This window comes from Amblyomma americanum, chromosome 1 (assembly GCF_052857255.1).
Source record: "Amblyomma americanum isolate KBUSLIRL-KWMA chromosome 1, ASM5285725v1, whole genome shotgun sequence".
Taxonomy (NCBI): Eukaryota; Metazoa; Arthropoda; class Arachnida; order Ixodida; family Ixodidae; genus Amblyomma; species Amblyomma americanum.
Genome location: NC_135497.1, coordinates 96,359,332 through 96,372,988, shown reverse-complemented (window position 1 = coordinate 96,372,988; position 13,657 = coordinate 96,359,332). Strand labels below are relative to the sequence as shown.

Here is a 13,657-nt window from a genome sequence, read left to right as displayed (position 1 = left end):
ATATCCCGGGTCGATCCCGGAGGCAGGGCAATACCGGGCCAACCCGTGGCGGAGGTGAAGCAAGCTTCAAGCACACCGCCACACTCCAAAAATAAGTTTAATATTTTGAGTCCAAACAGGACCCGTAGCAGATATTAAATCAGATATCAGATATTCCCCCATGCGACGCGGGGTTCGGATGATAGAGCGGCGTGCGGCGAGGCGGCGACGAACGCGGCGCAGCTATGGGGTCTCTCTGGTTACTATGGTATCGGCGCATGCGCACAACTGCTCATCCGCGTGACGTCACGCTCGGCTTTCACGGTGGAGAGAGCTCCGGCTAACTGCCGCCCGAATGCCGGAATATGGACGAGCGTCTGCAAAATTACACGGAGATTGTTGAAAATTATAGGTTATGCAGGAGACTGGCGCCACCACCGGACAAAAATCTAAACAATAGGGAAGAAGTCGCATGGCGGCGCCTTCAAGCTGGGAACTTCGTAACTTAACAAGGTGATGGTTCGGGCTAGTGGGTATGCGTTATGATCCATAGCGCAGCAACAAAACAGGGGACAAACACAAGCGCTAACACAACACAAGCGCCGTAAGGGATAACAATGATTGGTTTTTTGGGGAAAGGACATGACGCAGTATCTGTCTCATATATCGTTGGACACCTGAACCGCGCCGTAAGAGAAGAAATAAAGGAGGGAAGAAGAAAGGAATAGGTGCCGTAGTGGAGGGCTCCGAAATAATTTCGACCATCTGGGGATCTTTAACGTGCACTGACATCGCACAGCACACGGGCGCCTTAGCGTTTTTCCTCCATAAAAACACAGCCGCCGCGGTCGGGTTCGAACCCGGGAACTCCGGATCAGTAGTCGAGCGCCCTAACCACTGAGCCACCGCGGCGGGTAACGTGCCGTAAGGGAAGGAAAATTAAATGAAAATTGATTTTAAGGAAAGGAAATAACCTCACATATCTCGGTGGATACCCGAACCGCGCCGTAAGGAATGGACTATTTCCGACGCGCGGTGCCGACAATTACGACCACTACTACTATACAACTACTACGCCAACGGCTTTTCGACCGAACGAGCGGTACACGCTGTCGCGTAAAAAGAAAATCTTAAAAAGTACACAAAGTAAAAGTAAATTCTGTGAAAGAATGTTGCGATTATGCGCTCAAGCTTCGTCTTCCTCGTCTTTAAGTACATACTTTTGCGATGAAAGCAGAAGGATTTATAGCTTTCATTTTTATGGACTGATGGATTACGCTATTACGAGCGCACTTATCTATACTGCGAGAGAAAAGGCGCTGATAGATGGCTTGCGGAGAGTCAGTCTTACCTTAAAGCCCAAGATATAGCACCCGACTCCAGTCAGCTTTAATCAAATATACACAACGTCTACGCCATGTCAAAAGCTGACAGTAGGCCACACAGTAGTCACTCTCAAGTATCTGCCAATAAAATGCATAAAAAAGAGCAGCTACGCGCTTAGAGGGAAGAGGCGATCAAAACAATTACAACCTCGCTTGTGTAACAGATAACTGCGTTTCCTTGGACTACCTTTTATTCCCTCCCATCTCGCCTGCACGAAAGGGCTTGTCCGAGGCGTTGATTCTTGCTTAACTCCAGCTCAGACCCTTGAACGTCAACGTCTGCCCCTGCAGGTGTTGTTGTGCATCCTTACAGCCGGGATGTTAACGACGTGCGGATGCCAAGCCAGTCTGTTATAGCCACTTATCCGGGTGCTTTCTGCCCGTCAGAAATCAAGGCTTTCAGGCGTGGCTGTTAACGTCGTCATCTGCAGTTCAACAGCTGCTGATGCTACGGCCATAGTGCCCAGCCCGCGACGCAGTTCTTCTGGACAGAGGGAAATGGAGATGTTGGAACCGGACGCTCTCCTGCGGCTGTTTTCTTCGTTGCTGGCACACATATATTTCAAAGCCGAAATACGCTGAAGAGAAAGCCTCCAATGGATCGCGCTGCCCATGTGGGCGACAGCAGTGCGGCAAGAGAACTTGCAGGATTCCGAGAGCGTATCAGTGCAGTCCGAACCGAACAGCTGCGCTGCACAAATGCATTTTAATCTTGATCACCTGGAATCCGCAGTATTACCGACAACGCAGTGGAAATTTGAGTATTTCCGGGATGAGGAAACATATGAAAGATGCGGGATGTTTCACACTCGCCGTCTAATGCAAGGGAACTTTCTTGTTGAGAAAACCGTGGTGGTTGATGAGAGGCTATCTGTAACAATGAACGAGTACAGTAATCTGCACAAAATGTTCTCATATCACGTAAAGAGTGTTGGTGAGCTTTTCTGGAGCAAGTTCATGAAATGAAATTGTACGAGGGAGTCAGTACTGAAAGCTTATTCGGAGAGAGGAGACATCACAAGAACTGGTTTGGTTTATGGGGGTTTAACGTCCCAAAGCGACTCAGGCTATGAGGGACGCAGTAGTGAAGGGCTCCAGAAATTTCGACCACCTGGGGTTCTTTAACTTGCACTGACATCGCACAGCACACGGGCCTCTAGAATTTCGCCTCCATCAAAATTCGACCGCCGCGGCCGGGATCGAACCCGCGTCTTTCGGGCCAGCAGCCGAGCGCCATAACCACTCAGCCACCGCGACGGCTACATTCCCAAGAACTGCTATGTGTTAACGTATCGACATGTTTGTCCTCATTGCTTAAGGCTACGCAGACAAATTCGACAAGCAAGAGAATCAGAAAAAAAAGACATCTTTGCAACAACCTACAAGCGCGATGTCTTAGAAAAGCCCTGCTGTTAGCTGCGGCAGCTAAGAACAAAAAGAAGGAATATCGCAGTTGAAAGATATATGCTCGAAGAGAGCATCTAGAGCGGCACCTAGTGGGCCTTCTTTGTATAGATTGTCTTGCTTAGAAAAGGGGCAAATATTGCTTCAATTCCATGTAGACGCTGGAACGCTATAAATAATAAATTTTAAATAAGGACGTAATAAATTATTGCATGGATTGTGCTGCGTAATCAACAGTCACCAAAGAGGAAGCACCGTTGTGATATGCGTTGCTGTCAATTCTTGCAATTTTTTGTCCACGTTGATGAAGTTTTAGAAGTTGCTTCATTTCATATATTTGGTGTATATAAAGCTAGTGTTGACAATACTGCATTTTTGCTCGTTTTTCGTTGTTGCGTCGATGAATTCTTTCCGTTCGTACATTTAACTCCTTTAAAGTAATGCCTTTTCAATACTTAAATATACCTTCAATGTCGTATGTTTAACATATTGCAATCCAGCGCTAGTTCGCGATCAGTGTAATTTCCCATACAAGCAGGAAAAGTGTCGATTCTTTCTCTTTTTCAATGACGGGGTCAGGTGGCATTTCTCAAGGGCACAGTGCAGATAGAATGACAGTTTTGTGTGATTATAGGTACGTGCAATCAATTTTTTTTTCTACTCGACAGCGCATACAGGTCGTTCGGTTGGCGTAGTAGTAGTCGACACTGCGTGTCGGAAATAATCGGGGGCTGCGTAAAAAATGGTATCATGGTAATTTGTGGTTCGAGTAACTGATGATTTATAGTGTGATAGGTGATTACGAGTTAATGAAATCATTGTAATTGATTAATGAAAAAAATGAAAAAGGGGGTTCAAATGGTATATGGGGGAGTGCTGATGAAGGTATACAGTTATATTCTGCGCTAGACAACAAAAGTACTGCACTAATAAAAGCGCTTCTGATTAGACGACGACGGAGGCGGTTTGCTTGTATTCTATGTTCGCTATCCCGTTTCACACGAACAGCCGGGCTTCAAGCTCTCAGTGAATAGATTGCTCAGGCCAACTAGCTTTCTGCATGCAATGCAGGCAATCTGCGCAGCACCGCAGAACCGCAGCAAACAACATTCACTACGTTCCTTTTTCTAAGGTTAGAGTGTGACAATGCACTGAAACTTTGTCAGATCTGTTTATAATATAGGAACTATGCACCGGAGTACGTGCTACAAAACACAAGCCATTGAGCAATGCAAGAAACAGTGCTGGTGAGCAAGTCGACGGCGTTGTCACACTTTATTATTTCACGATATTAACAAGTTAATTTCGCATCACACAAACGCGTTCTCCAAAGCACTGTGTATCTTCGAAGCAAAAGCTGCCGTAATATGGTTATTTTACTGCAGCCGTGTAGAGTGCAACGTAAGCTCGCAAAAACGGCGTGTGCCGGCCGCTCCACGCTTTCGCGTCGCGTGTAGCAGACGACGCGCCCGGCAGGGAGCAAGACTAGAGCAGTGCTGTGGCATGTTGCAAGTTGCGCGTCCGCGCCGTAAGTGTCGCCACGGTCGGAACGATTGCAGCGATCCTGGTATCTGGCGGCTCATGTGTTCTAGGTTTCCATAATGGAATTTATTAATTTTGATTTTTAGAACGATTGTCACTGATATTGCAATGCCCAAGATGCCTAAAATCACTTTTGTACATCGATTGTCACTACTGATGTTTCCTTTAATAAACTGTTCTTTGGAGAAAACTATTTACGTTTTTGGTACTCGAGCGAGCGCCCTAAGCAGCTGCTAATCAGCCGCGCTGGCCGCGCCGCTCGCCACCATGCACCGTGCTGCCTCAACAGACACATCGAAATGCAAAAGCGGGTAAGCAGATGTCGTAAGTACTTAGGAAATCAAGCGGGAATGCAGCGCGGGAGCAGCAAGTCACCAGTATTTACGAAGCTTGCATCGAGCTAGCGGCAGCCAGCACCACGAACGCGCGAGCAACCACCCGCAACCAGCCGGGTAAACAAACGCCGCCATATTGGATTTTTCTGGATTGGCTTGGCTGAGCTTGTTTCAAAAAGTTTTGAGCAATTTATGTTTTTACCGCCAACTCCCAGGCACCGCCACCGTCGCATTTCAAAATCGTCCCCATTGGCTCTACGGGAATGTCACACCCTTGACTAGAGTCACCCTACTAGAATCACTGGAAAAGCAAGGCTCGACTGCAGCGCCGTTAGTTCTCGCAACCACCACTTGGGACGCATTCCCCTTATAACTGTAGTAGGTTTTAAGCGGGTAGAAGTAATCAAGCGAAGGCTATCTGATTGGTGGCTAAAATCAAGACAAGAGTAAAATTTCAAAAGTCATGGCTAGGTGGCTTGAGCCACCGCCCGATTTAAAGGGTTCAGGGGGTCCAGCCTTATCCACCCATCCATCCATTTAGCGGGCCCCTCTAGCTAGAGAGCTGTGAAACTCAGTTCGTTCTAGTAACGTTGTTATGGGGTTTTTAAAGTGGGATACGTCTTTCCTTCTTATTAGCGGCTGACACTTCGATCGCCGCCGTTATATTCGCAACTGCTATCAGTGATCACACCGATCGCGCTTCAGCGTGACGCAGGCAGCGTCCTCGTGCGGTGAAACTGGTCAGGCGAGTAGGGCAAATTATGCTGCTGAGATGTTCGGCCTGCAGTAGTGGAACAAATTCATTCATACCTACAGCCTAGGACTTGGCGTGTTTATTGCCTGGACATGTTTCGCTTGGTTGACGTGTGGGCCTGTTTTGCCAAGTTCACTTACGTTGGCAGGGTAGTAGATATGTCGAGAAGCGCCTGTCTCGTTCAAGCCTGAAGCAATGTCCTAGGCTAGCATCGAAAACAGCTGGCCCGCTGTCAACGGGGCGTGCAAAATGGATTCCGCTGATTGCCGACACGGAGCGAAGAAACTGGACTCGCCCACATCGCTCACAGAGTTCGCTCCTCTCAGCTCCGATGTGAAAACGAAAGCCAGTGGGTTCTCGTTCAGCCGGTTCTTCAAACTTTCTCGATCTCCTCGAAGTGATGCGACCTCTGACGCCGCCGTGCCTGAAGTTGTGCGTGATGAGAGCCCTTGTCAGTGCATCCCCGAAGACGAAGCTGTTGCGCCTGATCCGCAGTCATTGCCCTGTGCTGGAACTGAACGTGACTCGCCGACTGCTGCTAGTGCAAGCACCGCTGAATCGCAGACAGTGCCGTCATCGTCGCTACCGGAAAGCAGAGCAGAACTGGAGGTTCTGCACACGCGCAGTTTTTCCGGTGTATTGAGCCGTATTGCGCACATCATGGATCGCGGTATCGTGGCCCCAAATGCGTACAAGGACGCTGACTTCAAGCAATACTGGATGCCCGACAGTAACTGCAAGGAGTGCTACGAGTGCGGCGACAAGTTCACTACATTCCGCAGGCGTCATCACTGTCGTATTTGCGGCCAGATCTTCTGCAGCCGCTGTTGTAATCGTGAGATTCCCGGTAAAATAATCGGGTATAGGGGGGATTTACGCGTTTGCATGTACTGTTGTCAAGTCGTGCTGTCCTATGTCAAGTCCCTGGACTTGAGTGCCGACCTGCGCGGGGTTCTTTCGGACTTGCAAAACAAGCTAGGTATGATGCGGATGGAAGAGGAGGACTCGACCTCTCCTGACACGGGCACATGGGGCTCTACAGGAAGGAGAAAGACTTCGGTAGGGTTCCGAGAAGAAGCCTTAGTGGTCCCCAAAGGTGACACAGAAGATTACAGCCCTTCAGACAAGCCTGGATTTCAAAATCCCTCCCCTGGGAGGACACCAGTCTTCGACAAAATGTTCATTCGCGAGTTATGGTCTCAGATACAGCACCCGATTCATGGAGCTCCCTTTCAGACATACCGGCATCGTCTTCACTCCTACAGCAATTGTGTAGTTGGGAATGAACTTGTGGATTGGCTTGTGGCACAGGGCAAAGTGTCTTCACGAGGAGAGGCCATTTCGATTGGACAAGCCTTGATTGACAGTAATTTCTTAGAGCCTGTGATACCTCATGAGCCCATCTTTATTGATGCCTATTCCCTGTACAAGCCCAGCTCTGACACCCAAACAGATGCTCACCCAAGCCATTCAAGCAGCCCTCCTGATGAAGTTGTGGAGGAGAATCAGGATCCTCTTTGGGTTTCAGAAATCCAACCTGCAGGCAGCCTTTCTCCATTTGCTGTTATGGATGACTCACTTGGCGTAAATAAGGCACCACCTGACTGTGTGGACAGCCCAATGCCGTACAAGGAAAAAAAGCGACTTACAGCATCGACATCAACCTTTTTTCTTAACCTTGACTTGAAGGAATCAAGGGTGACTGTGTCGAGACCTCGAGATTCATTGGCCATATCTCCAGAGGAGGAAGAGCCTGAGGATTCTAAAAGGAGTCGATGGGACTCCCATCGAAGCACTATAAATAATGAAGTATGTAACCACACAATTACAGATGATTGTGTCAGTGGAGCCTTGTATGCAAGCAGTAGCATGAATAACCTTGGTCAGCAAAAGGTGCTTGTTGACGAAACAAAGACTAAAGAAACAAAGGAGAGTCTGAGCTCAGCCTACAGTGTGCTTGAAAAAGACTTGCTGAACCAGCTCCTAGCTGCTGATGGTCTTCCGTTGCCTTGGGCTGATGTAGTGTTGCCAATTGTGCATAAAGTTGCCAGCACTGTAACTCCTAATGTGAAGCACCTAGATGATGACATGGACATCCGACAGTATGTTCACATAAAAAAGATTCCAGGAGGAAACCGATCTGAATGTGCTGTTGTAAATGGCGTTGTCTGCACAAAGAATGTGGTGCACAAGAAGATGCGCCAGCAGTTAACAAATCCACGCATCCTTCTTGTTGGCTCATCAATTGTGTACCAGAGAGTTGAAAACAAGCTTTCCTCACTAGACCCTATTCTTATGCAGGAATGTGAGTACCTCAAGCATGTTGTTGCTAAGATACAGGTCTTTCAGCCTGATTTGCTTCTTGTTGAAAAAACTGTGTCCCGCTTAGCACAAGAAAAACTTCTGCAGATGGATGTTACTCTAGCAATCAATGTGAAACCATCAGTCATGGAACGCATCTCACGCTGCACTCAGTCAGCTATTGTTAGCTCCATAGATGCTCAGCTTCGAAAGCCCAACTTGGGCTCTTGCCAGAATTTTTTTGTAAAGACGTATGCGCTCCCATCAAATAGATTTAAGACGCTCTTGTTTTTCGATGGATGCTCAAGCACACTGGGCTGCACCATTCTTCTGAGGGGTGGCTCGGCAACTGAACTGAAGAAAGTCAAGAACATAATCCGCTTTATGCTATATGTGGCTTTTAACTGGCGACTGGAGTTGGCCTTTTTAACCGACGAACACGCTCAGCCTCCATCACACTCTCAAGTTGCCGAGGATGACATTGAGAATGAGGTTGAGGAAAAGAACTGCATTGCATATGATGAAGACCCTCCTACATCAGATCAGACAGAAGAGCCAAAGGTGGCAATGGGGCCAGAGGACAGTACAAGAAAAGTAGAGATGAGTAGTGTAGAAGACTTCAGTGATCCACTTCACACTTTGCTGAATGCAGATGAAGATGAGGCAGCCCTCACCGAGCACAGACTTTCCTTGAAGTCGCAAGTTTTGCCACTTAGTAACTCATTCAAGTTAGCACTGGACTCGACAATTCTGTGTTGCTCGCCCTTTATCAGGCTTACTCTGCCATACCTGAAGACTGAGGCTGGCCGTCGTTGTGAGCTCCGCAAATTTTTCTCTGATGAAATTTACTGGTCGCCTAAAACATGCGATACCGAGGAGGTTTGGACAAAAGCAGAACCTGATGAGTCATCATTGAGCTCACTGAGTGCAAAAAACACGCAAGAAAAGGTGGTCATTCTTCCTCATCACCCTTTCACATTTCAAAAGCTTTCTTCATCTCTCTGGGAGTCGGCTGAAGCAGAGGCTCTGCTATCTGACTTTCGAGCACGTGGTGGAAGGATTCAGAACCTGTGCCAGCACAACTTCAGCAAAACTGTACATGCATCAGGTAACTCGCCTGCTAATGGTGCTGGGGGTACCACAGAACAGCATATGTGGGATGGTAGGACTGACGCTCTTAGTCCCTACAACCATCAAAGACTTGCTGTTCTTTTCTGCAGCTATTCACCAACTTCAAGCAATGCACCATACTTCTGTGTCAATCCATGGGTGGTCAACATGGATTTTTATGGCCGCAATGACATTCCACTTGGTGGCTTCTTGGAACGCTACTGCTTTCGACCAGCCTATACATGTCCGAATGCATCTTGCGACACCCCTATGCTTGAACATGTCCGCAAGTTTGTTCATGAAAATGGTTGTATCCAAATCCTGTTGCATCATTTAGACAACCCAGCAGCCACAGCCCAGAGCTCTATTCTTATGTGGAGCTGGTGCCGGAAGTGTCGTTTTGTGACCCCACTTACGACCATGAGTGACGAGACTTGGTCACTCTCTTTTGCAAAGTACCTTGAGCTGCGCTTTCACGGTCACGCATACACTTGCAGGGCCTTGCATGAGCAGTGCCAACACACACTGCACCACGATTACTACCAGTACTTTGCTTCTCAACAAATTGTGGCGTCCTTCAAGTATTCTCCTATTGCCATGAGGGAGGTAGCATTGCCCCCACCTGTAATCTCTATTGTTGATGAAATTCCTCAAGTGAGTGCTGTGGTTGACGAGATTCGAGACCTGGCACTGAAAGGCTACTGGGTTTATAACACTGTCGTAGAGACATTGTGCTCCCTGCGGGCACAGGTGCAGGCCACCAAGTATGAAGCATTTGCTGCAGACCTCATGGAAATGCAGCAGTCCGAGAAGAATGCATTTAAAGAGAAAATAGAAGACATTCAGCTTCAGCTGACTTCTCCAAATCTAAAAATGTGTCAGTCGCAAGATCCAGCCACTCTTGACACGAGTGTCCTCAATGAGGTGTGCTCACTTGCCTGGAAAATAAATGACAGCCTTGTCTTGCTGAAACACTACATTGCAGATGCTGTTAACTGTTGGAACAAGAGGTTGCAAGATTTTGAGTCAATGAGAAAAAGGGAAGAGAAATTGTTGGCAAAAACAAGCCAGATGAAGAAACCTGCGTCTGCACTTGGAGCCGATGCTTATGCAGTCTCGGATGATCAAGCAGGTGTGCCCAAACAAGAACTCAATGAAAGCATAGACACTGCCAGCAGTCTGGGAGATAGCGATTCTGCTGGAGATGCTGATATTGCAGATGGCCACTTTAGCCTTGATTTGCATCACTGTGACAAAGAAGTGCAGGATATTCAAAGGGATGACAATGTTCCATTCCTTCCTGATGACAGCTTCAGCCCTCCAACTGGCCCTACAATGCTTCACGTGTCAAGTAGTAGCTCGTCAGTCTCAAGCTGCATGTATGGCATTTCACCAGGCATGCAGGTTGGTCATCTGGGCCAGGACAGCGGCACTCCAAAGCAAGACAGCAGCTGTGGCCAGGCACCAGGATTGGATGATAGCACAGAGTCAAAAAAGTCTACAACATTGAGGAGCCATGAGCGATCTCGTTCTGATGGTGCAGAGCGCCTGCTTGAGAATCGAACAAAGCTTACAACAGCTTCAAAAGTTGAAGATGACACACCTGGGGGAAAGCAAGAGAAACGTGGAACAGTGAAGACCATCATCAGCCAGCTCTTGTCTAGCTCTGGAAGCAATCCTATTCAGAGCCCTTTTCCTCTATCTGACCACTTTAATGTATCACATGGTGCGAGGATTCCCATTGTCATTTATGACCAGGAACCCAGTTCTATAATTGCCCATGCTCTAGCTTCTGCAGACTATGAACAGAAACTCGTGGAACTGCAGTCCACCTTAACAACAGCTCTCAACCAGCTGCGAGAACAGCCAAGTCCTACTGCTAAAGCACCTACAGACAACAGCATGGTGGATTTCAATGACTTGGCTCTCTGTGGCAGCCAGGAAACAGACAAGCGAACTGGGCACAAAAATCCCAACATGCACATTGAAACCCAGTTCAGTGATGCGACATCGCAGTTTTACTGTCGTATATTTTTTGCCGAGCAGTTTAGGAAGTTGCGATGTCTCATTTTCCCTCATGGAGAAGATCGCTTCATTCACTCACTGTCACGGTGTGTATCTTGGAGTGCACAGGGTGGAAAGTCTGGTTCTTCCTTCTGCAAAACACATGATGACCGTTTTATTCTGAAGCAGATGTCTCGTTATGAAGTGCAGTCATTCCTTGAATTTGCACCTCTGTATTTTCAGTATGTGAGCAGTGCTTGTACAGACAGGCAACCAACTGTCTTGGCCAAGATTGTTGGAGTGTTCCGCATTGGGTACAAAAACTCGGCGACAAATGCTGCCTCCAAGCTGGACCTTCTGGTCATGGAAAATCTTTTCTACAAGCGCAACATCGCTCAGAAGTTTGACCTCAAAGGTTCCGTTCGAAACCGAATGGTGAACACACGCTCGCAGACTGAAGGAGACGTGGTTCTCCTGGATGAAAATTTGCTGAAGACAACATGCGATTCACCTTTGTATGTTCGGCCACATTCCAAAACAGTCTTGTCTCTGGCTATCAGGAATGATGCAAATTTCTTGTCTGACAATTCTGTCATGGACTACTCGCTGTTGGTAGGGTTTGACAATGACAGGAAAGAACTGGTAGTTGGCATCATAGACTACATACGCACCTTTACTTGGGACAAGAAGCTTGAAATGGTGGTGAAATCAACTGTGACTCTTCGTGGTCATGGGAAACTGCCCACAATTGTGTGGCCAAACCTTTACAGAGTTCGGTTCTGTGAGGCGATGGACAAGTACTTTTTGTGCGTACCTGATCACTGGAGTGGCCTAGGTCGTGGTGTTGAGTGCTGATGTGTGGTGAACTTGGACATTGGCAAAACAATTTTTGCACTCATTTGTGACCAAGTGATGGTGTTACGCAGACTGGAAGTGCTGTGATGAATTGCTATTGCGATAGAATCTTCAACAGGGCATAAGGGCTTTCCATCCTAGATTGCTTGCAGCCCGAAACGAATATTATGCACCCTTCACCTTTTGCAAGCAGCATTTGCGAGCTTTTATTGGAAGTGTAGCATTGTAGCAGTAAAAGCCTACTGAGAAATATAACATATTTTAGTTAAGGACTGCAGATGAAAAAGTTCATTAATGTAAGCTTTCTAGTCTACAATTTATAGTGAGCATATACTTTTTTCCATGGTCTTTCTCGTGTTGCATACCAGTGCATTCAGTGGAGTATATTATAGTGCATCAGGCACATTAGTACAGAAAATTATGAGCAGTGTGCAACTAATTTTGCATGGGTTTATTTTTTTCTTCACAAATGCTGTTGCAACATGCTGCGACATTTGAAGCACCATGAATAGTTTTACATTAAATTGTCACTACAATTGTGTCCAAGTTTCGTTGTGGTTTTTTTGCATGTATAATTCATTGCCAAGGCCCCTAGTTTCCCGCAACTCCGCAAAAAAATCTTGTACTTAGCTTTTTTCATGGAACTCTGTGTTGGCAGCTGCATTCTCTATTTAGATGCTATTACTGACATCAGTAAGAATGAGAGAATCATGGAAAAATTAGATTTATGTTATTTGCACGAATATAACCCGAAGAGAGTTTGAGGCCTCTGGAGAATTATAAAAGAAATATTAGTTATAACGCAAACTTGAATTGTTCAGGCCAACCATAGCCAAAGGCACCGAGAAGGAAACTCGGATGGCACTATACAGCATGTCAAAATACAGATGATAATGAAAAAATTTTAATTGAGACCTAAAATTGGTGGTCGTTGTCCCTATTCCGGGAGTCCATAGGATCTTTGAGCCGCTCTTGCCCTTTCGGTCAGCTCTTGGTGGACATCTGGGTTTTCCGACCACGGCTCATTTGCCAGTTATTTCATCTTTTCTATTTCGCTGTTGTCTTGACAAGCCATGTAGTATTGGTCTGCTTCTAACCTAACCTGCTGACCGCATACTCGGCAATCATACAACACTATAAGCTAGACATAAGGATATATGCGCCACCGGATGATCTAGACAAGGAACAAGAAACAATATTGAGAAGTACGAACATGTACTCAAGCCCAAAACGGCTTCACGCAATCTACCCACGTGTCCAAACACAAAGCAATGGGTTCGTCGACTTTTTGCCCTTCATTCCTTTTCCTATTCCACTCACTTCTTCAGTGCGCTCTCTCTCTTAACGACCCGCACATCTTTCTGTCCACATCCATAGCCACCCTTCTCCTTGCCGCCGCACACTTTGTCCCAAGGTAATTGAAAAGCTGGCTTCTAGCAGCTTGTAAACTTGGCGATGGAGGTAGTTTTAGCTACCTAGACCTCCACACTACAATTATACCTTGGTTCTGAACATAATGCAAGGTGCCCTTTGGAGCATTCTTTGGTGTGTCCCACAGAATATTGCAGGCTCTTTGTTCTTAATTCAATTAAAAAATTTCCACCGCAGAAAGTTGGGGGCCACACTCGATCATTGCTAATTCGTTTTCTGCGCAGTGCTTCTGTCGACTGCGGAATACAATGCAATATGTGTGCTAAAATGATTTGGTTTGGTTTATAGGGGTTTAAAGTCCCAAAGCGACTCAGGCTATGAGGGACTGTGTTAAAATGTTTTAAAAATGGGGTGAATGGAAATATGCAGAAACCGAAGTGAAGTCAAGCCCATGGATATATCGACACGTTTACACCGAGCAGTCGAACGTGCCCTTGAAAATTTTATGCAAAAGTATAGCATTACTGTTGAGTGGCATATTCGATATGTAGAACAGCGTGCTACGCCACTGCAAGTGGTGCTTCTAATTGCACTCTTCACGGACACTTTTGATCCGT

General features: G+C 46.8%; 1 protein-coding gene and 1 pseudogene across 1 annotated transcript; one reads left to right on the top strand and one right to left on the bottom strand.

The window, feature by feature from the left end:
- Positions 1–180, bottom strand: LOC144116621 (U2 spliceosomal RNA; annotated as a pseudogene).
- Positions 181–5,221: 5,041 nt separating this feature from the next.
- Positions 5,222–12,210, top strand: fab1 (1-phosphatidylinositol 3-phosphate 5-kinase fab1). The gene has a single exon (XM_077646279.1). It carries the CDS (start codon positions 5,649–5,651, stop codon positions 11,667–11,669), a length of 6,021 nt encoding a protein of 2,006 aa, XP_077502405.1. The 5' UTR covers positions 5,222–5,648; the 3' UTR covers positions 11,670–12,210.
- Positions 12,211–13,657: the final 1,447 nt, after the last annotated feature.